Raw genomic sequence first — 27356 nt, forward strand, 5'->3', positions numbered from 1 at the left:
ACACCGGCTCTCCGGAGCGGGAAAGCAACGAGGGTTTCCCACGACATCACATGGACGTGGCATTCTCGCTGCTTCTTCCAAATGAAAGTTTCGCGAGCCAGCAGAACCCTCACAGCGCGACGCGATAACGAAACTACTGAAACTCCAAAGCGTGCGCGGCGCAGAGTCGAGCGCGCAGAGTCGAGCGAAAACGAAACCTTTCGAACACCCATATTACTGAAGGGTAACGTCAAAATGTTATTTTTTCTTAGAATCGAATAGACGTAGAGAAGTAGCATTTTTTTCCGTCTTATAATCGAATGAAACGATATTTTTAATACGAGTAGTTGAGTATTAGTAACACAAATTATGAGGAGTCCTTTCGTCATCGGGCTAGTACCGGAATGTCGCTGGGGGGTCTCAAATCGTGTCATGCATTTACCTCAATTTCTCGGTTACTAAAGCTCTGTTCGCGATTATATTGACGCCTTAGACGTTCTAGAACATTGCTCTACCACTTTAACTTGAGTTTCTGGTAACCTTTAGTGTCCCTTTAAATTCCTTCGAATAAATTCTCATTGTACACCTCAAAAGCCTGACGTAAATGACATATTGCGGTTCTCTCAATCGCTTCCGTCTTATACTACGAGCAAAAGTATAGCCTCTGAGATCCGTACTTGTTAATGAGAAGTCGTTGTCGCTGCAACGTAGATGGGCGTGGATTTAGACTCCACCTATTTGAAATAATATATCTATATTATATATAAAATATATTAAGAAATAAATGCTCTTTTTATTAATATATTATTGAATTGCAAATGCTTGCAGTAGTTTCGCTTTCGATTTTATTTTCACAGATGGCAGCAGCAGTTTTCCGTTTACGTCATATGGTGTTTCCGCAAAATCTTTAGCTGAAATGTATTCGAAACGGCAAACGTCGAGGAGACTCTAGTGATTCTAGGGTCTTTAAAACAAAATCCTGTGGTGGTCACCGATGTCACTCCTAAGTTGAAGCTTCTCGGAAGGGTCCACAACACAGAAAAACAAAATGGGGATCCTCTGGTCAAGATTCAAGGTGAAGTATGGCCGGTCGCTTCGAGTGACCACTGACGAGTCTCTTGTAAACGGCTCCTGAAAGCATTTACACGCGTTTCTGCCTGTGGGGACCATGTATTGATTGCTTCATTTAACCATTCTCTCGATGCTATTTGACAAGAAGTATTGTCACATCTGAGTACATGAAGGCTCGCGACTTGAATGTCACCGCTGCGATGCTTTCCTTGTAGAGCAACGTCCTCGGCCAGCTTTTTTGTTGGCTTTTGGGGCCGTACCTGAGAAGAAGCGGATCTGCTACGCCGGTTTCCGTAGATAAGCCAAGCAAGCATCCTCTCTGTTGACACTCGTTTGCACGCGAACAGAGTTTAGCATCACTGTTTGCCGTCTGCGCTGTTTGTGAGCTGTGCCTCGGCGATTAACGAAATGCCTGCAGTGAAATGCCCTACAAACCGGCACATTGATCACCGGCAAAAGAAAAAAAAAGAAAGCGGGTCGTGTCAAGTGCTGAGTTCAAACCAGTCGAACCGCTGCTACAAGTCGTAATCGGACCTCGCAAGGAGTGTAATTTAAGCTGAACTTTTCAGTGACACGTTGCCGCGGCGACTTGCCCGACAGGTATGCGTGGTCAGCGGGCGCCGGAGTGGTCAGTGTCCTCCGTCGCTTATTTTTGGTTTGCTCGTCTATTGTGTTTCCTATTACAGTATTGACATGCGGGGACTGAATAATGCCAATGTTTTGCTTGCTTGTTATTTTTATCTGCGGATGTGTCGAACCAGTGTGTCCTTTTGCAAGTTCTTGTTTATATTTTTCATTTACTAATAGTTTCATTCCAGTTGATCTAACAGCAGCGCTTATATGCCAGGCTTCTCACATGACCTACATTACTGCCCTTTGCATGTTTTGTTTTCAAGATATTGAACTATGCAATGAAATTGGCTAGTTTCGCTTCTAGCTGGCACCATAATGTCTGGCGAGTTTAGAACTATGAATTGTGCTTTCTTGTCTTTGAATTCGTACCTTCTAATTTCTATGCCTTCTGGTTTCATTTGCTTTAAAAAACTGTCATGTTGTAGAAATGCCATGGGAACCTGCTGTAAGTAGTTGAGTGATGTGTAAACATCAGGCAGACGAGTGGTGTACAGTTAGCATCAGCAGCAGAAAATACACATATACAGTAATTACAGTATCGTCAAAAAACTATAAAAAAGTACTGCCATAAGATTAACCAAAAGGGACAGGACAAACATTGTTCACACAACACACAAACATCACGGGTACACATTAAAGATCTGCAGGTAACCAAGATTAATTTGTAGCCCTCCACTATGGTGTGCCTCCTAATTGAATTGTGTTTTTGTCACATAAAAGCCCAGAATTTAAAAATATTATAATTAACATCACAACGCAAGGGAGATGAAACCAATTTATAGTAGAAAGAACAATAATATGGGTGTGGCAGTAAGTGGACCGAGTGAATCTGCACGGTATTACACCCAGCAGTACGCCATTAGGCAGTGAAATCGCTGTAGCAAATGGGAGCTTCTACTTAAATGCCTCTACTGAGGCTTTTATATGCAGAATGTGGTTAGACAATTTTCATGATCATATAAAGGCAAGGCCATGCAAAGTACTTCTTTGATAAAGTTTACCAAGAAAAATGCTTACATTGTAGCAAAGGTGGGTTTTACTACACACAAGTGAGTCTATACTCCCAATTTCACTCTTCAACAGCTCCTTGCACCGTCTGATGTTATTTACAACAAGCGCAAAATAAATGTGCACCATCTAAAAGAAGCGCGGAGCAACATAGGAGCACGAATCATCTTCCGGTCTGCATGAAAAACAAAAATGCACTGGATGAGCTGGTTTCGTTGTTTGTCATGCTTGACGAGCTCAGATGGCCTTCTGTCCTTAAAGGGTTAACATGGATCGTGGACGTACATGCAGATGTCATGTGAGCTACGAATAATAGAACAGTGAAAATGAATTTCTCAATACGTGCACTGGGGGTGCCTATGACCTTGAAAAAATGTTGGAAGAGTTGCTGACATTGACAGTGCATACTGGTTGGTCGCCCAATTCTGTTGTTTTAAATTTGAATGACTGAGCAGAATGATGGGGCATGAACTATTTCATTGGCAGCATGGTTGGGTTGAGGAAACGTTAAAAGGCACCAGAATGAAAAAAATACTGGAAATGTGAAATGGTCACAGACGGACATATGGCTGGAACAAAAAATGCATTTGCTTTCTTTAATCAGTAAAAATTGTCATCATATTTATTTGTTCTAGGGATTTAGGTTTGGCACTGTACTTCCAACGGGCAGCTAATCACTGTTCACAATGTGGGCACAAAAATCTATGTGTAGAGAAAACAGGCAATGAATGTACATGACCATAGTACAGTCAAAACTTATTATATTTGAGACGCATATGACATGAAATACCTTCATTATATCTAATATTAACTATAAGCATATATTTATTAAATGTTGATATCACCAAGGAACATTTAAGGTTTGCTTCATTATATGCAGTTATTGTTGTAACCATGTTTGTTATACGAGGCTCAATTGTATGTTTGCAGTGTGTACGAGGCTTCCAGGAAATGTAAGTCGGCAGCCATAAATGACTGTAGCTCTCTCAAACATGTCTTTGAAAGCATCTGCCCAAGCTAATGTACCTTTTAGGATGCATTCACACCAGTGAGTCGCAAAGATCGCGTTACTGACAACCAAGGAGCAGATCACAGCGACCAATGTTCACACCGGCAAGCACAGCCTGCCCGTTGCCACATCAAAATGTCATGTGATTGGTGCGGTTCGTGTCAGCTTACACTGCCATCATTATGTAAAATAACCATCGGCGTATTGTTATGATTGGGGGTTCAATCCCATCGCTCGTGATCCGTTGTCAAGATTGGAGTCGGGCATGAATTAGAAGGTAGCTGGCCCATGCCGTCATCCAACTTATCCACGCTGAGGACGTTGATGAAGGGAAGGACTGCTTCTCATTGAGAACGAGGAATATGGGTTTATTTACAGTATTTATATCAGTCTAACATGACTGCTTGAGAGAGAGTGTCCTGAGCAGCCACACAACAGCGGTTTTTAAACACTCGGTCCTCTCCCGATACCCAGGTGACGGAAACAGCCGTCCAAGCACCGTAGGGGAGTTGATGAGGCACCGTAAGGGCATTTATTCCCCGAACTGCAGCGCGCCCGCCGGCCGCCCATTGTCTGGCATCTTGGTCGGCGCGTGGGAAGGGGTGTCGGTAGACGTTCCCGCGGCTCAGTAACAATAGTTGGTCCGCCGAGCCCGTTTAGTTACAATGGCGACTTCGTCAAACTCGGCTCCAGCGACGGAGAGTCGAGGACGCACGTATTGTTCACACACAGCTGACTTAGTCACGCCGTGGTTATAGGTGTTGCGGCGACGCTCTCGGAATGTTGCCTCCACAGTCGCAACTGGTTGGCAAAACTTGCACTGCAGCTGGCCGTTCTTAACAGCGCCTCCATGGCCCGGAAAATCTCGACTGTCTAGCGCTGACAACCGCTGGGCAGGAAGAGAACAGCTGGTGGCCAGGGGGCGATGCCTTGGCTCGCAGCGACCACTTGTGTAATGATGTCACCGCCCCAAAACATCCAACAAGGACAGGCAACTGCAATATGAACCCCACACCATGGCTCTGCGCCGAGACGACATACTTTGGCTCTCACTTTAGACCCGCTAGGCTTCAAAAAAAAAATAATAAAAACCTAAGTGCAGAAACAAAAAATGCTGCATTTCGCTATGCCGATTTCTGAAGCAATTTCGTGCTGACAAATTCAGCACTCATGGAGGGAATCCTGCTAAATGAGAGGGGATCTTTTTGGCTTAATAAAATTAACACTAGTAACCCTAAAATTCAGGCGGGACCCTCAAACGCAGAATTCAAATTAGTCTGCTCAAACCATCCACATCGCTATGCAACTTTCCCTTCTTATATCTAACGGAGAAGTTGTACTCTTGGAGAGTGAGACTCCATCGGAGCAAGCGGCCATTTTTGTGTGACATTTGATTGAGCCACGTCAGAGGACAGTGATCAGTCTCGAAGATGAACTTCGCTCCAAACAAATAACACGACAACTTCTGGGCGGCCCAAACTAAACAAGCGCATTCCTTCTCTGAAGCGCTGTAGGCTTCCTCTCTTACATTTAGTTTACGACTGGCATAGAGGATAGGATGTTCCTCGTTATCGTCGCCGACCTGACTAAGTACCACGCCCATACCTCTGTCGCTTGCGTCGCATTGAACTATGAATTCCTTTGTGTAGTCTAGCGCGTGAAGCACAGGACGAGAAACCAATAGCGTTTTCAAACTTTGGAGAGCGTTCTCTTTGTCTTTACCCAGTGTACGCTACTCGGTGCTCCCTTTCGAAGGGCATCCGTTAATGGACTTGCCATTTGCGAGTAATTCGGAATGTACCGTTGATAGTACCCCACAAGTCCCAAAAATGAACGAAGGTCTGTTTTCGTGTGCAGCTGAGAAAGTTGTCCAATTGTAGCTATTTTCAGCTCGGCCAGTTGTCTCGTGCCTTGGCCAACAACATGGCCCAGATAAGTAACCTGTGAACAACCAAATCTACACTTTTCTGCTTTCATCATTAAGCCGGCTTCCCTCAACCGTGAGAACACCTGTTTGAGGTGCGATACGTGTTGTTCCTAGCTGTCTGAGAAAATTGCTACATCATCCAGATATGGCAAGGCAAACTCCTGCAAGTATTTTAGGAAAATATCCATTAACTTAGAGAAGCTAAACGGGGCGTTCTTCAGCCCGAAGCTGAGTGCGAGAGGGCGAATTGTGCCTACAGGTGAGATGAATGCGGCATAGCGGCTGGCACTTTCTGAAAGGGGAACTTCCCAGTACCCCCGCACGAGATCTATAGTTGAAATGTATTTAGCAGCGCTAACTCTTTCAATTCATTCCTCAATGTTGGGTATCGGGTACAGCTGATCCCTAGTGATGGCATTTAACTTCCTGTAGTCAACACACGGACGAGGGTCCTTGTTAGGGGTTTCTACCAGTATTAGCGATGACGTGTAGTCACTCTCAGCGGGCTGAATAACTCCCAACTCTAGCATGCGCTGTATCTCTGCCTCCATAATCTCTCTCTGTCTTGGAGACACCCTGTAAGGCTTTGATCTTACTGGTTCGGTTGATGTCAGCTCTATTTCATGCGTTATTAGTTCGGTTCTACCCAGCCAATCGCTGTGCCTGTCGATATATTCCCCTAACACCCCTTTTAGCTCATCTAGCTGCTCGGGTCTTAAGAGTGTGCAAGCTTACCGAGTATTCTACTACTACGGCGGCTAGCTTCCCACGCTATGCGTGCCGTCCTCGCACCTGTTAAAGCTTTTCCTAGACGCTAGAGCTACACTATCCCTGCGCAACCTTGAGCGATCGGAAAGCGTGTTTTCCACGCCTGGCCGGCGGAGAGGGGAGGCTTCGTTCCGGCCGCGAAGCTCTCCACATCCCCGTAAGGAGCCTGGTGGTGGTCTCGTGCTGACGACGCCCTCTCGGTAAACGCATATTTCCCCCCTCATCTTTTAAGAGATTCAATACATACAAGCATTTGTCTCGCAAACCAGATTTATTTCAAGGGAATTTTCCACGTCTCAATTATTTCTCTCGTCGTATTCGAGTGCTCATTGCCGTGTTATAGTTTGTTAACGAAGCTTCCCCTCAAGTCTAAATATTGTAAGGCAGTTTGTCGTGTGCGTATCATGGCCACGCATGCTTATATCGCCTTTCCGTATTCGAGTGCTCATTGCCGTGTTATAGTTTGTTAACGAAGCTTCCCCTCAAGTCTAAATATTGTAAGGCAGTTTGTCGTGTGCGTATCATGGCCACGCATGCTTATATCGCCTTTCCGTTTCCCTACCACGGTTGCGCCTTAAAACCACGGCGCTGCAAGTTTGCTTTCTTTTCCTTCCCTCTTCTCCGCCCTTAAACTGGCTCTCTTAACTACTACACGCAGAGGCAAGAAACAGCGCGCGCTTTAGATCCCATAGATGAGATGAATATTTACAATTATTATTAGGGTTATAATTATATTCGAGTGCTGAATGCCGTGTTATAGTTTGTTAACGAAGCTTCCCCTCAAGTCTAAATATTTTAAGGCAGTTTGTCGTGTGCGTATCATGGCCACGCATGCTTATATCGCCTTTCCGTTTCTCTACCACGGTTGCGCTTTAAAACCACGGCGCTGCAAGTTTGCTTTCCTTTCCTTCCCTCTTCTCCGCCCTTAAACTGACTCTCTTAACTACTACACGCAGAGACAAAGAAACAGCACGCGCATGCGATCGCATAGATGAGATGAATACATATATATAGAAAAGCATCAGTCATAGCTCTCGAAGTATAATATAATATAATTTAGAATAGCTCTCGAAGATAGCTATTCCGGCGGCTAGCTTCCCACGCTATGCGTGCCGTCCTCGCACCTGTTAAAGCTTTTCCTAGACGCTAGAGCTACACTATCCCTGCGCAACCTTGAGCGATCGGAAAGCGCGTTTTCCACGCCTGGCCGGCGGAGAGGGGAGGCTTCGTTCCGGCCGCGAAGCTCTCCACATCCCCGTAAGGAGCCTGGTGGTGGTCTCGTGCTGACGACGCCCTCTCGGTGAGCGCATATTTCCCCCCTCATCTTTTAAGAGATTCAATACATACAAGCATTTGTCTCGCAAACCAGATTTATTTCAAGGGAATTTTCCACGTCTCAATTATTTCTCTCGTCGTATTCGAGTGCTCATTGCCGTGTTATAGTTTGTTAACGAAGCTTCCCCTCAAGTCTAAATATTGTAAGGCAGTTTGTCGTGTGCGTATCATGGCCACGCATGCTTATATCGCCTTTCCGTATTCAAGTGCTCATTGCCGTGTTATAGTTTGTTAACGAAGCTTCCCCTCAAGTCTAAATATTGTAAGGCAGTTTGTCGTGTGCGTATCATGGCCACGCATGCTTATATCGCCTTTCCGTTTCTCTACCACGGTTGCGCCTTAAAACCACGGCGCTGCAAGTTTGCTTTCTTTTCCTTCCCTCTTCTCCGCCCTTAAACTGGCTCTCTTAACTACTACACGCAGAGGCAAGAAACAGCGCGCGCTTTAGGTCCTATAGATGAGATGAATATTTACAATTATTATTAGGGTTATAATTATATTCGAGTGCTGAATGCCGTGTTATAGTTTGTTAACGAAGCTTCCCCTCAAGTCTAAATATTTTAAGGCAGTTTGTCGTGTGCGTATCATGGCCACGCATGCTTATATCGCCTTTCCGTTTCTCTACCACGGTTGCGCTTTAAAACCACGGCGCTGCAAGTTTGCTTTCCTTTCCTTCCCTCTTCTCCGCCCTTAAACTGACTCTCTTAACTACTACACGCAGAGACAAAGAAACAGCACGCGCATGCGATCGCATAGATGAGATGAATACATATATATAGAAAAGCATCAGTCATAGCTCTCGAAGTATAATATAATATAATATAGAATAGCTCTCGAAGATAGCTATTCCGGCGGCTAGCTTCCCACGCTATGCGTGCCGTCCTAGCACCTGTTAAAGCTTTTCCTAGACGCTAGAGCTACACTATCCCTGCGCAACCTTGAGCGATCGGAAAGCGCGTTTTCCACGCCTGGCCGGCGGAGAGGGGAGGCTTCGTTCCGGCCGCGAAGCTCTCCACATCCCCGTAAGGAGCCTGGTGGTGGTCTCGTGCTGACGACGCCCTCTCGGTGAGCGCATATTTCCCCCCTCATCTTTTAAGAGATTCAATACATACAAGCATTTGTCTCGCAAACCAGATTTATTTCAAGGGAATTTTCCACGTCTCAATTATTTCTCTCGTCGTATTCGAGTGCTCATTGCCGTGTTATAGTTTGTTAACGAAGCTTCCCCTCAAGTCTAAATATTGTAAGGCAGTTTGTCGTGTGCGTATCATGGCCACGCATGCTTATATCGCCTTTCCGTATTCGAGTGCTCATTGCCGTGTTATAGTTTGTTAACGAAGCTTCCCCTCAAGTCTAAATATTGTAAGGCAGTTTGTCGTGTGCGTATCATGGCCACGCATGCTTATATCGCCTTTCCGTTTCTCTACCACGGTTGCACCTTAAAACCACGGCGCTGCAAGTTTGCTTTCTTTTCCTTCCCTCTTCTCCGCCCTTAAACTGGCTCTCTTAACTACTACACGCAGAGGCAAGAAACAGCGCGCGCTTTAGATCCTATAGATGAGATGAATATTTACAATTATTATTAGGGCTATAATTATATTCGAGTGCTGAATGCCGTGTTATAGTTTGTTAACGAAGCTTTCCCTCAAGTCTAAATATTTTAAGGCAGTTTTCCTAGTCTCTAAAGCCGCTCGAGTTCACGCTGCTCCTCTGGCGGCCATTTTTCCAAGAAATTATGCCTTCCAACCACTTCCAAAAATCGACCTTCCAAAAATCGACTGTCGCGGACAACACCAGCCCCTTTCCACATAAGTATGAGGCTCGGAGCAGGAGCTATGGCGCTTGAAAGTAACCGCTGGCTTGACGAACCAACCGACTGAGCTACCTTTCCGGGCAACATTGAAGGATCACGAGTTCAAATCACAAGTTATGTTCCTTTTTTTTCCCCCCTTTTTTTTTCTTTTTTTTTTAATGTCTTTTCCTTCATTTTATCACTGTACGGAAACCCTCCTAAAAGAAAATTATATATTCTCAATTATGTGTGGCCACACATGTGCAGGTCATAAATACCAGGTTCTCTAGCCGAGTGCCATCCATGCGGTATAACCGAGCTCAGATTGGCCCACCTTGACTGATCAAATTGGGCACCACTGTAGGTTAAATGAGGCGTACAACTCCTGCGGGACCCGCCGTGGTTGCTCAGTGGTCGTGGTGTTAGACTGCTGAGCACGAGGTCGCGGGATCGGACCCCGGCCACGGCGGCCGCATTTCGATGGGGGCGAAATGCGAAAACACCGGTGTACTTAGAATTTGGTGCACGTTAAAGAACCCCAGGTGGTCGAAATTTTCGGAGTCCTCCACTAAGGCGTGCATAATCAGAAAGTGGTTTTGTCACGCAAAACCCCATTCTCCAATTTTTAATTTAACTCCTGCGGGGACGGTAGAGTATCCGTCTCCAGTGCAAAAGGACCGTGATTCAAATCCCGGTGCAGCGCAATTCTCCACCGGAAAATAAAAAAAAAAACGTGTGTTGAGAAAATTGCGCAAACAGGCCTGGAGTGCGGCCTGATCCCGGTGACCAGAACCGGTAACGCACTCTCTCACCAGAGCAGGATTGGCCACCCTGGTGCAGTACTGGGCCACAACCTCCTATATGAATACAACAATCAAACCCCGGCCCTCAGTCCCCAGCAGCCGCGAAGCAACTGACCACGGCGGCGGTCAGATCTGTGACGCTGCAGAGGGTGCTAAGAATACCTGGCTCCGGACAGGCCGCCATTGGAATCTGAACCTGGCAACGTTTAACGTTAGAACGCTATCTAGCGAGGCGAGTCTAGCAGTGTTATTGGAGGAATTAGAGGGTAGTAAATGGGATATAATAGGGCTCAGTGAGGTTAGGAGGACAAAAGAAGCATATACAGTGCTAAAAAGCGGGCATGTACTGTGTTACCGGGGCTTAGCAGAGAGACGAGAACTAGGAGTCGGATTCCTGATTAATAAGGAAATAGCTGGTAACATACAGGAATTCTATAGCATTAACGGGAGGGTGGCAGGTCTTGTTGTGAAGCTTAATAAGAGGTACAAATTGAAGCTGGTACAAGTCTATGCCCCTACATGCAGTCATGATGACCATGAAGTCGAAAGCTTTTATGAAGACGTGGAATCGGCGATGGGTAAAGTCAAAACAAAATACACTATACTGATGGGCGACTTCAATGCCAGGGTAGGCAAGAAGCAGGCTGGAGACAAGTCAGTGGGGGAATATGGCATAGGCTCTAGGAATAGCAGAGGAGAATTATTAGTAGAGTTTGCAGAACAGAATAATATGCGGATAATGAACACCTTTTTCCGCAAGCGGGTTAGTCGAAAGTGGACGTGGAGGAGCCCGAATGGTGAGACTAGAAATGAAATCGACTTCATACTCTGCGCGAACCCTGGCATCATACAAGATGTAGACGTGCTCGGCAAGGTACGCTGCAGTGACCATAGAATGGTAAGAACTCGAATTAGCCTAGACTTGAGGAGGGAACGGAAGAAACTGGTACACAAGAAGCCAATCAATGAGTTAGCGGTAAGAGGGAAACTAGAGGAATTCCGGATCAAGCTACAGAACAGGCACTCGGCTTTAACTCAGGAAGAGGACCTTAGTGTTGCAGCAATGCACGACAATCTCATGGGCATCATTAAGGAGTGCGCAATAGAAGTCTGTGGTAACGCCGTTATACAGGAAACCAGTAAGCTATCGCAGGAGACGAAAGATCTGATCAAGAAACGCCAATGTATGAAAGCCTCTAACCCTACAGCTAGAATAGAACTGGCAGAACTTTCTAAGTTAATCAACAAGCGTAAGACAGCGGACATCAGAAACTATAATATGGATAGAATTGAACAGGCTCTCAGGAACGGAGGAAGCCTAAAAACAGTGAAGAAGAAACTAGGAATAGGCAAGAATCAGACGTGTGCGTTAAGAGACAAAGCCGGCAATATCGTTACCAATATGGATGAGATAGTTCAAGTGGCTGAGGAGTTCTATAGAGATTTATACAGTACCAGTGGTACCCACGACGATAGTGGAAGAGAGAATAGCCTAGAGGAATTCGAAATCCCACAGGTAACGCCAGACGAAGTAAAGAAAGCCTTAGGAGCTATGCAAAGGGGGAAGGCGGCTGGGGAGGATCAGGTAACAGCAGATTTGTTGAAGGATGGTGGTCAGATTGTTCTAGAGAAACTGGCCACCCTGTATACGCAATGCCTCATAACCTCGAGCGTACCGGAATCTTGGAAGAACGCTAACATAATCCTAATCCATAAGAAAGGGGACGCCAAAGACTTGAAAAATTATAGACCGATCAGCTTACTGTCCGTTGCCTACAAAGTATTTACTAAGGTAATCGCAAATAGAATCAGGAACACCTTAGACTTCTGTCAACCAAAGGACCAGGCAGGATTCCGTAAAGGCTACTCAACAATAGACCATATTCACACTGTCAATCAAGTGATAGAGAAATGTGCAGAATATAACCAACCCTTATATATAGCTTTCATTGATTACGAGAAAGCGTTCGATTCAGTCGAAACCTCGGCAGTCATGGAGGCATTACGGAATCAGGGTGTAGATGAGCCATATGTAAACATACTGGAAGATATCTATAGCGGCTCCACAGCCACCGTAGTCCTCCACAAAGAAAGTAACAAAATCCCTATAAAGAAAGGCGTCAGACAGGGAGATACGATATCTCCAATGCTATTCACAGCATGTTTACAGGAGGTATTCAGAGGCCTGGAGTGGGAAGAATTGGGGATAAAAGTTGATGGAGAATACCTTAGCAACTTGCGATTCGCTGATGATATTGCCTTGCTTAGTAACTCAGGAGACCAATTGCAATGCATGCTCACTGACCTGGAGAGGCAAAGCAGAAGGGTGGGTCTGAAAATTAATTTGCAGAAAACTAAAGTATTGTTTAACAGTCTCGGAAGAGAACAGCAGTTTACGATAGGTAGCGAAGCACTGGAAGTGGTAAGGGAATACATCTACTTAGGGCAGGTAGTGACCACGGATCTGGATCATGAGACTGAAATAACCAGAAGAATAAGAATGGGCTGGGGTGCGTTTGGCAGGCATTCTCAAATCATGAACAGCAGGTTGCCACTATCCCTCAAAAGGAAAGTGTATAACAGCTGTGTGTTACCAGTACTCACATATGGGGCAGAAACCTGGAGGCTTACGAAAAGGGTTCTGCTGAAATTGAGGACGACGCAACGAGCTATGGAAAGAAGAATGATGGGTGTAACGTTAAGGGATAAGAAAAGAGCAGATTGGGTGAGGCAACAAACGCGGGTAAACGACATCTTAGTTGAAATCAAGAAAAAGAAATGGGCATGGGCAGGACATGTAATGAGGAGGGAAGATAACCGATGGTCATTAAGGGTTACGGACTGGATTCCAAGGGAAGGGAAGCGTAGCAGGGGGCGGCAGAAAGTTAGGTGGGCGGATGAAATTAAGATGTTTGCAGGGACAACATGGCCACAATTAGTACATGACCGGGATAGTTGGAGAAGTATGGGAGAGGCCTTTGCCCTGCAGTGGGCGTTATTAGGCTGATGATGATGATGACCTGGTCTCCGGCGTTAAACGTACGAAGCCTCGCGTTCTTGTCGTAATAGAATTTGGCGTTCTTTTGAGCTACTCCCATGTTCTTTTCGACTAGTTCTTGGGTTGCGCTTAGCCGTTCCAGCAGATTTAGCACGTATTCAACCACTGTTGGACTCTCCCCTTTTTCCTCCCACATCTGTCTTAACATTCTCAGTGGAGAACGGAGTGTCCTCTCATACACTAGTTCTGCTGGCGAGAACCCTGTCGCTTCATGTGGAACCGTTCGCAAAGCAAACAAAGTTTCCGGCAGACAGTTCTCCCAGTCCTCCTTGCGCTCGTAACAGAGCGCACGCAAAACTCGCTTAAGCACTGAATGCCACCTCTCTACAGTGTTCGACTGAGGGTGATAGACAGAACTGTGTATTAACTTTCCCCTGCACTTTTTCAAGAATGTGGAAGTCAGTGCGCTCGTGAATACTGACCCTTGATCTGCATGAATTTCGGCTGGAAACCCAACTCGTGCAAACACTGTCAAAAGCGCATCTACTACTTCGGTGGAGCTGAGCTGTTTTAGAGGGATTGCTTCTGGAAACGTTGTAGCCGGACACAGCATGGTAAACAAGTACCTGGAGACCTATTTTGTTTTTGGAAGAGGCCCTACCGTGTCTATTACAGGTCGTCTGAAAGGCTCTGTTATTACGGGCACTACCTTCAGGGGAGTTTTCCATGTCTCTCCTGGTTTACCAGAACGCTGGCAGGCATCGCATGATCTTACAAAGTTTTCTAAATCTTTGAAACAGCCAGGCCAGTAGTATTCCATAAGCAATCTTTCCTTTGATTTTTTTATGCCTAGGTGGCCGGACCACCCATTTCCATGACAGAGACTCAAAAGGTCCTCCCTATACTTAGTAGGTACGACTAACTGATCTAAAATCCTACCCTTTCGATCTCTGTAGTGCCGATACAACAATCCTCCTCTCTCATGTATCGTCACGTTGCGCCTAGCAATGCCTTCTTTAGCTGTGTGATGTAATTTAGCTAAGCTCTCATCATTCTTTTGCTCGGCTTCCAGTGACTCTCTATCCACACGTAAGAGCTGATCAAAGTTCTTTGAGGCCGGTGATAATAACGATCCTGTCTTTCTTGCGTTTGCGTCAGCTTGCTCTTCCTGCAGGCTTGAACTTTGGCACTCTAGTGATACGCTCTCATTGAGCTGGTCAGCTGGCAGGCTCTCCTCGACTGATATTTCATCCCTCAAGCCTAGCTCGGATTCGGGTATTGAAGTTATCCCCTTTTCTGCTTCCGCTGGAGCAGCTTGTGCATTTTCAGCCGAAAGCGACGCGATTTTATGAGCTATGCCTCGGATCATTGCCTGTACTATTCCCTCTCCCAGTTTAAGCCCTTTGTCACGCAGTAACTGATTCGAACGATTCGAAAAGATGTAAGGGTACTGCAGTGACAAAAATTTGGAAACTGCAGCCTCAGTCTCTAGCTCCCCGAATGTTCCACTGATTTTGACTTTGGCCATGGGCAGACACACACTGTGTTCTTCTACAACCTGTTTGATCCATGCTACTTCTCCGGTGAAATCATCTACCGTCACGTAAGACGGATGGACAATGTCCATCGTGGCGGCACTGTCTCTTAGCACTCGGCATGGTTTGCCATTAACTTGCAGGTCGGGAAGATAGGGGCTTAAAAGTTCCATGTTCTCATCTTTTTCCTCTACGTAGGAAAAAACTACGCTAGGCTTCCCGCAGTTTACAGCTATATGTCCCTGTTTGTGGCATTTATAACAGCGGATCGGCCTAAAAGATTAGAATTTTCTTTTCTGTTCTTTTTGTGCGGTTTCTCCGTTAAGTTTCTCCTCGCTCTTTTCTGCGGGTTTTTCCTCCATGTCTACAGGCTCCGATCGTCTAGTCTGCGAACCCCTTTTGAACGGAAATGGTTTCCGCGGTCCATTTCGACCGTCCCAGTTTCCGTCCTCGGCGTTCAACTTTCTATGGGTTGTGTACTCTTCAGCTAATTCAGCCGCCCTTTCCACAGTGTTTACATTCCCTCTGTCTTGCACCCACAGTTTCACAGCTTGGGGGATGGTTTTGTAAAACTGCTCTAGACACATGCATTCTATGATCATGTCTCTGCTGTCGTACGCTTCCGCGCTTTTCAGCCACTCGGCTAGGTTGGCCTTTAAGCTGTATGCAAACTCTGGATACCCCTCGCTATCTTTCTTGCCTATGCTTCTAAACCTTTGCCGAAAAGCTTCGGCTGAAAGGCGGTATTTCTTCAGGAGACTAGCCTTCACTTTTGCATAATCATATGCATCCTGTGCACTCAGTCTGGCGATCACTTCCGCCGCCTCACACAGCAACATAGACAGCAACCACTGTGGCCATGTACTCGGGCCGAAGTTCATCTTTTCACAAGTCCTTTCAAAATTGCTTAGGAACCAGCCTATGTCGGTCCCGACTTCAAATGGCTTTAATAGCCTGTCCATGCGGTACGACTCTGCCTCACTTGATCTACCCATAGTGCCTTCACTTCCTTGAGACAACTCCAAACGTTTGCTTTCAAGTTCAAGTTGCATTTTTCTCAACTCGCTATCTTTATCGCGTTCCTCTCTCTTTTGTTCTTTTCTCTCACGTTCTTCTCTTTTTTTCAGAAGTTCAAACCCCATTTCAATTTCTTCCTCCCTGGCCTGATCGGAAATTAGCTCCAATAATTCCGATTTTAGCATTTCCTTGTGTACATCTAGGCCCAGTTCCTCACCAACAATCAACAACTCGTCTCTCAGCAGTGTCCTTAACTCCATGATTGCTGCTTTACTGCCTTGATCCTGCTCTCTAAATCTAGCTAGGTAAGCACAACCTAGCTAACACTCAACAATCTAGCTTCCCTACTGTTCTAAACAGAACAACCACAAAATGAAGCCTAGAGAGTCAAAGCAAAAACCAAGGACTCGCAGCAGACACAGCACCACGTCGCAAAGTCCATCTCACCGCTGTCAGCCAGTTGTTATGATTGGGGGTTCATTTCCATCGCTCGTGATCCGTTGTCAAGATTGGAGTATGGCATAAATTAGAAGGTAGCTGGCCCATGCCGTCGTCCAACTTATCCCCACTGAGAACGTTGATGAAGGGAAGGACTGCTTCTCATCGAGAACAAGGAATATAGGTTTATTTACAGTATTTATATCAGTCTAACATGACTGCTTGAGAGAGAGTGTCCTGAGCAGTCGCACAACAGCGGTTTTTAAACACTCGGTCCTCTCCTGATACCCAGGTGACGGAAACGGCCATCCAAGCACCATAGGGGAGTTGACGAGGCACTGTAGGGGAGACGACCCGGCACCACAGGAGCATTTATTCCCTGAACTGCAGCGCACCCGCCGGCCGCCCATTGTCTGGCGTCTTGGTCGGCGCGTGGGAAGGGTTGTCAGTAGACGTTCCCGCGGGTCAGTAACAATAGTTGGTCCACCGAGCCCGTTTAGTTACAATGGCAACTTCGTCAAACTCGGCTCCAGCGACGGAGAGTTGAGGACGCATGTATTGTTCACACACAGTCGACTTGGTCACACCGTAGCTAGAGGTGTGTGGCGACGTTCCCAGAATGTTGCCTCCACAGTCGCAACTGGTTGGCAAAACTTGCACTGCAGCTGGCCGTTCTTAACAGTATGCAGGCGTTTCGCTCCTGCGCCGCTGATTGGTTCAGTAGGTTTGAGACCGTATTCGTGTGGCTGAACAATCTAGCAGTCACTTTTTGACCAATGTAACCATTTGTGACTGATTGCCTTGTGACCAGCTTGGCCAAGCATCCACTGCAAGTCACCGGGGGGAATGAGCCCTTATAGTATGCTACTGTGACTTCCTTGCCTGTGTCACTCAAGCTATTGTCAGGAGCAGGCAAACCTGGCCTGATTTAAGTGCTTCGATGGGCAAGAGCCTTTTGTGGAGATTACTGGTCTTACGGAGTTTTATCAACCAACTGTATACCCTGCATATTGCGTAATATAATCTTGGCTAAAATATAATTTATTTATGTTTGGTCGTAGGCTTATATTCGAGGTAGGTTTTCGGTAAAAAAGATATCTATGATAGAGAACAGTGACAAGCTTTACTAAACATGCAGAACCAGAGTGCTTGATCACATCGCACAATACAGTCAAGTCCAGAAGGATTGTTGCACTAATTAGACTTGCATAGCTGAACATGTAAATTAGCACAAAAATGGATGCAGGCACAAGAAAGGAGACAAAGACATCGTCTCCCTTTCTTGTGTCTGTTATTGTGCTAATTTACTTGCTCAGTCAAGTCCAGCTACAGCAAACTCATTCGTTGCACAAAAACTGTTTGCTGTGTCAGAACTTGATTAAAGTTACACATGCCCTCGAAGTCATTTATGATAAGTTTAACAAAGTTTAGAAGTGATGCCTTATTCTCAGAAATGACATGCATGGCACTTTATTGGCAGAATTCTTGCATGTATTGCGAAACCAATGATTGTGGGCGTCAACTCTCTTAGGCTTTCAACATTGCAGGTTAAACCTTTCGCCTGCATGAGCTGCTTGACCAAGGCGATGCAGCTTAAGAGGAAGCTTTAACTCGGTGCCTCTTACCTAAATACATGGGAAAGGAGAAATCATTTTTCTCGGCAACCACTGCACCAAATTTGATCGAGGTTTGCTGCATGAAGAAGTTAAAATTCAGTGTCTGTTGTTAGCGAATTCTTGATCTACGCCATGAATGTTTTAATAAATATTGTTAAAAATCACAAATTTTCAGAAAACAAAACTATAAAGTTTACAACTCTGTAACTCAGCAATGAAAAATATTAAAAATGTTCTGTAAATTTCATTAATAGTACAGCTAAAGCGGACAAAAATTGATGTATCACACATGGCTGTTAAATTTATCACTAATATGTGAGTAGGACTTTTGCAAATTCCTTGTAGACAAAGTAGCAAATTCACACAAGACATAAATGGGCATAACAAATTTGTGCTTTTTGATTGCTCCTATGTATGCAGTTTATGGTGTGATATCTGTTCCAGGTACAGAGCTACGAATTTGTATACTTCATGCTTCTATATTTTTCCAGCTTACCAGTTTTTAAAAATTCCTTTTAGAATATTCAGGCTCGAAATCAAAATTCGGTTTCTAACATTCACTAGAATTTAACTTTCTTTCTCAAATGCAGGAAGTTTAATTAAAATTGGTCCAGTGGTTATCTCAGAAAAGTGTTTCTGCATTCTACATGTGTTTGAATAGGCAGCATCGGAGCTGGGCCCAAGCTAAAGCTTCCTCTTAAACCTGTCGGATGTCAACGCTCCAGGTATGATCGAAGGGTTGTCGGGTTTCTTCGTCATTGTATTTGTCCTTGTCATCCTCACAAATAGGCTGGCAGCTTCACCAGAAGTCCGAAGCATTGACGGCAACAGCAAGGACTAGCATTGCACTTGGACCCCTCGGACAGTTTTCGAAGTACACATGGGTGTGACATCTTGGTGTGACATAGTATGCAAGGCAATTCCTGCTGGGTAGAAGGAATGGTGCTCTAAAAGCTACAAAACGTCTCGCAATGCTGGTGTGATGAAGAGAACTGCCAGTGGTGTTGCAGGAATTGCACATCAATGGCGCATGAGATGAGGCTTATGGGAAACAGTCAGTGTTTGGGAAATGGGCCAAGCGCGTCAACGAGCTGGCTTGCACGCAGAAAATCTTTAAGCTTGTTGTATTCCCCCTCTTGAGACATGCATCTGTGGCCTATTGGTTAGAGTACCGAGCTTCTGTGCTGGAGATAACCATATCGAAATCCAGCCGGCGGACATATTAATTAATTAATTTATTTCTATATATGTATATATCCCGAACATCGTAGTCACAATGATGGCAAAAATTCACTTGAAGTGTCCATACAATTCCTAGCTCAATAAAAGGCAAGCACTGCACTTCTGCTTGTAATGAGAGCCCAACACTGACTTCGAGGCTCTTTGCAGAAATGGAGTGCTGTTCAAACAACAAGTACCAGGAAAACAAAAATAAATAAAGAAATGGTTGTACCACAGAGCTCTGCTTGGCTATATGGAGTCGCATGTGGAGTCGCGAGCTAGCAAAGCACCAAAAAAAAATATGTGCAGACTTCAGCAATTCCTGCAGCTATAAACTCGATTACCATGACAGCAGCAGCCTCTAGCAGCAGACACCATCATCCGAAGAACAACTGTCTTTGCAATGCACGCATTGTTGTCTTCATCTTCTGTGACCTCCAAAGTAAATAAACTGATGCCACCAGTCCTAGTCTGTATAAGGTACAAAAACCCAGATTACCGAGCACCAGTGCTGCATGATGGTGCAGTGGTTAGCACATCCTGTTCACAACTGCACGATGTGGCAGGTACACATTTCCCTCATGCGCAGTGTATCTATTTAGTCCCATGTTTGACAGGAACTCATCAGGTGAGGGTAATACATGGTTGAAACAAAGCAAGCGCTCGCCTAAAGTTTGAAACTGTAGCAGCATCGTCATCGAGGAAGATCAGGAGAACGGCGGCTGACTAGGGACAGGCCATGGTGGCAAAGCATAAAACCACAGAAATTGACTTTCAGGTGAATTGAATCTCCTGCGTGCTCGGTGTGTCTCCATAGCACTTCAGTGTGCTCCGTGTTGCTGTAGGTGACTGCTTTGCTGAAGAGACTGCCATGTCTGATGCCTCATTTCATGGGCCATGTACAGCAGCTATGTCAAAAGAGTAATTTTCCTTTCTTGTAACACTTTCAGGTGCTAATTAACTAGTGCCTGTATTTCAGGCTGATGACTCAGTTTATTTTATCCATAAACTAACTGCACAATAAATAATGTTTGGTCATGGTGTAATAATGAGGACTTGTGGGAAAGTACATGAACACCCTATCACCTTGTTTTATTGCATTGGGGTGTCCAGCACATTGAGATAAAACTGTGCAAGTTTGGCAGATCTATTGACATCCATCATGATGTGTGCCTGAAAGGTGAAGGGGATATGTTTAAGCAACAGTCATGGTAGCTGTTGATATCGCTCCTCACCAAGGAAACTGCATATCTTGCACGTAGATTATGGCAACCATTTAGTTGTGTTCTCTCTTTATGTTCATCATCATGGCTATCTTCCTCACGATGTAGTCCTACTTTGGTATGTCTCCTGTCCTTCCTGCCTATTCAAGCTCCTGTATATGCTGCTGTTTGCGCAGTAAAATATTGGTTGATAGTCGCACTTCTTCTGTCTCAGTCTTCACATCCCGTTATTTGCGCCATTACTTGGTTCTTCAGATTTGTCGTGTTGTGCTCTTCCACAGCAGCGCTTCCCTTTGCTGCACTCTCGCCCACAGCTGTGAGATGATGCGGCTATCCTGCCTTGCAGAAACACCACTTGTGCCTCCTCTTGCTTTTCATGCTTTTATTTTATTTTTATTTTTTTTTTTGCTTTCACTTGGCTTCTTTGTCCCCACTGCTGTGTTATGCTTGCCTTTGAACGCCACAATGGGCATTGCAGTGTCTCGAGGCACTATTTCTCTTAGCATTTGCCTTTAGAGACCGAATTTTCTCTGTTCTATTTGGGACCAGATTGTGATATAGTTACGATAAAATATTTTGTTGCACTTTTGTTTTACCATCAGCCCCAATTCATTGGTCCTTATTTTTTTCTTTATTGTATATGTGGCAAAGGATGCTGCAACAAATTTCCTGTAAATAGCTATTCGTTTGAAAGTGCATCTGTGTAGCTGTGAGAAAGGGACAGCTGACTATCCAAGCGAAGTTTGTAAGTTATCAAAAAGCAAATGTGCAGAAACCTCTTGCTTTTTCCCCCATTATGGAGAAAAGGAACTCTGCAAGCCTCAACACATCTGGACTTTAGTTTTTATTTAATCAATTTTTCACCTTTCTTATAAATTTTTTTTATGGCGTAATAACTGTTGTTTCTTATGTTTTTGATTCAGAGACACTTAGGAGAAAGCTTTAGCTTAGGCCCAACTCTGATGTCACTTATTCAGGTGTTTTCAAAATGCAGGAATGCTTTTCTTTTTAGGTAATCCTTGTACCATGTTTAAAGAAATTTGCATCCTTTAAGAGAGAAAGGTACATTGTGGTTACTGTTCGAAGTGGAATATTTATTTAATGCCTGAATATTTTAGAAAGATTGCCAGGAATTGCTAAGTTTCGAAAAAATAGAAACACTTAAGGGGCCCCTTACCTGGCCCCATCGCAAATTTTCGTTATATGCTGGAAGTTGTTACTTGTCCTCTAGGGAGCGTTCTGCCGAAAGAATTTTTGAGATTGGCTCATTAATAGCAGAGATAGAAATATTCCAGTGCCGCGAACCCATGATTTCAGAAGGCAGGCTCCACTGCGTAGCGAGGCACTCTCTCCACGCTCCCCGTCTAGCCTCGCAAGTGAAATTGCCTCCCTGCGTTCTCCCATACCGGACCTTGAGGATCGCACGACGCATATGTCATAGGCCCTGTCTTCTTTCTTTATTTTTTTTTCTTCTCGCTTTTTTACAGCACGGCGCACTTCTGCTGACAGCCTCGCCTGCGAGCTGTTCCGATGGTCTCGTTTCACGCAGCACACGATTTTGCACGCTGTGCATGAGGACACAAGACTAGCGGTTATAATTCAGTGCTACACGAATACTGAGGCAGAACAAGTGGATCGCAGAGCATGATGACGCACTGGAACATAGTAGAAAATGGCATAGTTTCGGTACCTCCACACGGGACTGCACAACCATGGGAACAAGCAGACAAAGCGGAAGTACATCTCTCTTGCTTCGGTGCGAAGTAAAACAAAAAGCACGCAGACATTCCGTTTGTGTGTTTTATTATTTCTCCAAACTTCAATTCGTCAATTCAAGCAACAGATCACACAAATAACTGATGTTGCCTTGAGTAATTCTCGAAGTCACGTGTTACCACGAGCGACGTCACACTGCGGACACGAGTACATAGGCGCAGGGACACGACTATGTCACCGTTCGGGCTGAAATTTCATGCCTTTCCGCGGCGCATAGAAATGTAATTCTTTGCAAACAGGATCGTTAGCGCTTGTCAGCTTGTCAGCTCAAATTGGCCAGACCTGGTGAGGGGCCCTTTAAGTTTAGAAGTCCATAACCCTGCACCAAAAGAGAAATCACAGTTCTGTCATCTGCATCCGTTAAACCTCCAGAGCGGACAAATTTGATGTTTGAATTTTTACGTTGCTTAATTTTGTTACAATATTTGCAATGGTTTTGCAAGAGCCCTTGTACATATTAGTGGCGTATCTCAGAGTCATGTATACTACATGATTTTTGTCTGCTTTAGATGTACTATTAGGTGCAGTCTACGGAATTGTGATATTGTTTTTAATTGCTAAGTTAGAGTTGTAAGCTTCATAGTTCTGTCTTCTGAAAATTTATCATTATCAACAACCTTTCATTGAAAAATTGCCACCCTGAAATCAAGAATTTGCTTCCAGCAGCAGCACTAAATCGGTGTAAACTGATTAAGTATTCTTTCAGAACTGAATCTGCGTTAGTTTAACTGTAATAGGTTGATTATTATAAAAGAAAATGAACGTTAAAGTTCCATTTTATTTATTTCCTGCCAACACGCCAGTGCCAATACATCATTGTGTCATAACAAATATTAAAGTTTTTTTTTTCTTCGTGCTTGCACTCGCTTGCATTACAGTTTTTGAATATTCCAAAGTTCAGTCTCTGGTTCTTTCACAATGAAATGCACTCACTCTTTACCGATAAAAAATTAGCTTGGTCTTAGCAGCCAGTCAAAATCCACGACTACACTGTGAGCTGTGGTCCAAACTTCAAAGTTGTGGCATCATCGATGTTTTGTTTTTGCATCTTTTCTAGGTTATCAACCCTCCTCTCATTCTAAGAGCAGTTATTTTTTTGTTTTCTTTTTATATTGCAGATGGGTAACTTACAGCTTACAGAAGGGTAACTTGCAGGAGGGTAACTTGCAGTTATCATTTAAGATAACCTTGACTATTAAATTATGCTTCTGAAATGTCAAAAGAACAGTCTTGCAGAGTGTAAAGGTTTGGCACGCGAGGAAATACTGAAAAACAGAAGATGCCACATCGAAGTTCTTGCACCAGCTCATCGTGATGTCGCGGATTTCAGCACTGTCTGCATGAAACTAAACGGCTTAACTAGAGGGAAAAAAATTTATTGCATTTTGTAGGGCCTGTTTAGTAACAAGGACGTGACACAAACAAAGGCAGGTTTGTGCTGGCACTGTGAAACTATTACCAGCTTTCGATCATGTCGGATGTCATGCTTGTAGTGTTTAAATAGTGGTCAATGGGCGGTAGTAAAACATTACAGTGCACTTAGAGAGTGCACTGAAGAAATCTATTTCTGTGACAAATGGACTCTGAAATGCCTTTTTTTGAAACCTGAGCAACACGCAGGGATGAGGGCAATGGCTTTCAATAAACACATTTCCATACAAATTTCCTAAATTTCAAAATCAAATGTTTAGGTAACATTTTGAAACATTGATGGGGTTGAGAGCCAGAGATCTATTGTGTAAGATTGTAGTTCCACACTGCGCACAGTGAATCAATATTTAAATTGCATGTTCCTGGCAGTCATACAGATCAGGAACATTTTCTTGCCATGTTCAAAAAGTTTTGCAATGCATCTTTAGCCCCATAAAGCCCGAGTGTCATTTTTTCTGTGCTCAAATTGATTTATAGAAAAATTTTTTTAAGCATAGGAAACTTGACACGAAACCCACAGTACTGTTTTTCATTTGCGGATAGCTAAGCAAACAAGTGTTTAGGCTTTGTGGAGTTAAGGCAAGAAGGAGTACTGAAGTCTGTTCTAGAGTGTTGATCATTTAGGGAACCTGGAAAGAAGTCGCATCGGGTGTCTGTTATTTGTATCGTATCCATGGAAATTCTCTTGTAAAATTTTGATATTGTTGCAGTTGCTTTCATTGTGGAGATAAACAATGGAACCATGTTTAAATGATGTTTTACATCTTCCTTGCAGAATAAGCCTGGAACAAAGGAGTTACTAGATGACATTGAAAAGGTATGGCTGCCAAATCATTTTAAAAAAAGTTATTTGTTTTCCTTTGTTTAAGGAAACTCTGATACAATTTTGACAGCCATGCAGGAACACATTGATTTGGCAGGGGAAGTCAGTGTGAAAATTATGGAACAATCAAGCACTTTACATTAACTGGGTAATGTATAATCGGTCAGTCGATTGATCAGAGGCACCCCTAAAAACGTTTTCAGACCCCTCTGCCAATTTGTGGATGATGTCACTTGGCTGAGTGACCTCATTGGTTCCCTGTGTGCCGAAGTATGCAATACAATCAGCACAGCAGTGTACCAGTATTTCTTCAGCAGTATATTTATGCACAATTTGTTTGCCTATAAAAAGTAAAAAGCGTGAAAATAGTAGATGCAGACGAATCTTGAAAACAATGGTGCAATTCTGGCCCAGTTGTAGACCGTCTCTGCAGCTCTAGCATGTGTTTAACTAGAAAAGCTGGGCTCTAAAGATCCTGTTGGACAGCATCGAGGAAGTTAGCAAGTAGGAAAACTACAAAAAAAAAACATAAAAACAATATAACGACAAATATACATGTGAAAGAAAAGGTGTCTATCTCCTGTTTCTGATGTTCTAGTGGAGATTGGTGGAGCAGTCCCTCCATTTAGTGTGAGAAAAACGCCCTGCTGTAACCTGCCGGAGCTGTACTCTTATCACTGCCTCAAGGATGCTGGCAAATCTGTGCTTATCTCCTTGTGCTACATATGCGCAAGAAATGTACCTTGTGTCCTGTAGAAGATGACGTCACTGCAGCTAAATTTCACTTTTGAGGCCATTACTGCCAGAGTAGTGTGAAAGAATGCATTGCATCGAAATGGTATACTCTCCGCAAATGGCATAGGAACACCTGTATTCCAACTGACAGGAAGATGACACCACTCTTGTATTTCAAGCCCCAAGTAAGCAAGGTGTAGTCATAATCACATTGAATATGAGTCAACCTCTTGTTTACCAATGACAATGCGTGTATGTTAACAATAAGATGTGCTGTAAATATAATACAGGTGTTGTAAGGCTATGTTGAAAGTTAATTTCAGGGGCGACATATGTACAGCAGTTTCATGTTTTAACCCTTTCAGGGTCTATTTTTTTCGCCATATGCGACCGCCCAGGGTCGATTTTTTTTTTATTGCAGATTTAAATTCTTCAGAAGGACCTATTTCGAAAAAAATTTAACGTAATTTTCCTAAGGTGACCATAAAGTGAGAATAAAATATTTTGCATTCGTATACGTGTACTGCTTATTCGTGAATAACAATAAAACAGGAAACTCATAAGAATTAAAAATTTGATGCATTGTTATACACATAGTTCAAGGCTTAGAAAATGTGTACACGAGAATATCTCGGAAGTCTCAAATGTTCATGCTCTTACGCTAATATTTACTTGCATAGCGTCGTCGAACTGCGTAGGTGAGTGCACTCAAGAAAACTGTGTGGTTGTGTGCCCGTCAAAAAAGCAAAATGTGTGACAAACTTCCGCTAATTTTCATCTTATCGCCAACCAGGGGCAATTAGTTTTCACGAGACACCAAAAAAAGAAAAAGGAAAGGAAAGGAAACGCATGCACAGTGGCATCCTTCGTATTTGCAGCCCTGTGAGCAATAAATGACCGAGTAACAGGCGGTCGCCCTTTGAACGATTAGTAGCGAGATAGCCATTCGTTTTGTGAGCGCAAGAAGCTGAAACCGCCAGCGGAACAAAACCCAAACTAACCGCTGCCCACCTGCACGCACACCAATGCACGAGCGGTATTATATAGACGCGCCAGAACAAACAAACCATGCAACGAAAACTATGAGAGGGAGGTGCGAGAAAAAAAATTGCCTGAATTCTCGCATAGTGGCAGCACATGCCAGTAAACAAAAAGGTAGGAAATTGGCGCACTTTTTAAATGTACAGGCTGCGCCGTAAATATACGGCATCAACCATTTTGGACTTGTTCACGGCGTGGTATATTTGCGTCATTGACCCTGAGAAGTATCAAACTTTCTCCCCTTCATGTACCTAAAGAAAACTAGAGCCAAAAGAACCTGTGTATTTGTAATATCATCGTGGGTGACGTTTCAACACAAAGAGGCTTCTTTACTGTATTGTGCAGCAATAGCATTTGCATGACTAGGCTTTGCTGATGAAGCACTCTCCCAGGTCTAAAGGATTATCTCAGTTATGACAACAATGGTTTCATGGACCGCAAATGACATTCGACTCTAGCAGTGGTGCCATTTGATCATGTTGATGCCACAAGTGAATGGGATATGTTCAAAATGTCTGATACAACAACCTGCCATTATTATCATTGCTTCTGGCTCTTTGTCATGCATTGTTACTTAGTTGTATTCATTTCTGTCCTCCTCTTGCAGAAAGTAAGAAATATAAATGAGTACAAACTGAACACAGAGCGACAGCAGAAGAGGCTTGTGGGAGCTCTGATATTCTACTCGTGTTTATTCTACATCTTGTGTATGGTCATAACATATGTGTGGTACTTCCCGAGGACACTTCAGGGCCAAATCTTGTGCATTGTGCCATTGGTGCTGTTTCCTGCCGTGTAAGTATGCTGTTACACTTTTACAAAACAGTGGAGCTGGCTTGTCACTTGAGTTTTGTTTAGAGTTAACATTTATTTAAGAACTTCATCTTAACCGGTGTCTGTGGGATGTAGTTCCAAGAAATGCCTTCCTATAGGAACACTGGTTTAGAGTTAACATTTATTTAAGAACTTCATCTTAACCGGTGTCTGTGGGATGTAGTTCCAAGAAATGCCTTCCTATAGGAACACTGGTGTAGGTTTAAGTTCACAGTGGATGGTTCAGATCCAGTGGGAGCCCTTCTGCATTGCTTGCTCTGAACCTAGTACTGGACACAAGGTAGTGGCTATGGCATTGTTCTGCATATCGTAAGGTTACGGGTTCTATACCAGGCCGCCATGG

At 44.1% G+C, this 27356-nt stretch overlaps 1 protein-coding gene across 4 annotated transcripts in view; it reads left to right on the forward strand.

The window, feature by feature from the left end:
* Positions 1-862: 862 nt before the first annotated feature.
* Lnpk (zinc-ribbon metal-binding protein lunapark) overlaps positions 863-27356 on the forward strand; it is an 81482-nt gene continuing 54988 nt past the window's right edge. For all 4 annotated transcript variants that reach the window (XM_075693511.1, XM_075693514.1, XM_075693513.1 and 1 more), the window contains exons 1-3: positions 863-1054; positions 24356-24397; positions 26787-26974. In XM_075693511.1, coding sequence (XP_075549626.1) covers positions 1028-1054; positions 24356-24397; positions 26787-26974 — 257 coding nt within the window. In that variant the 5' untranslated portion in view covers positions 863-1027. The remainder of the gene's footprint in view (positions 1055-24355; positions 24398-26786; positions 26975-27356) is intronic.

This window comes from Dermacentor variabilis, chromosome 5, assembly GCF_050947875.1.
Source record: "Dermacentor variabilis isolate Ectoservices chromosome 5, ASM5094787v1, whole genome shotgun sequence".
NCBI classification, from domain to species: domain Eukaryota; kingdom Metazoa; phylum Arthropoda; class Arachnida; order Ixodida; family Ixodidae; genus Dermacentor; species Dermacentor variabilis.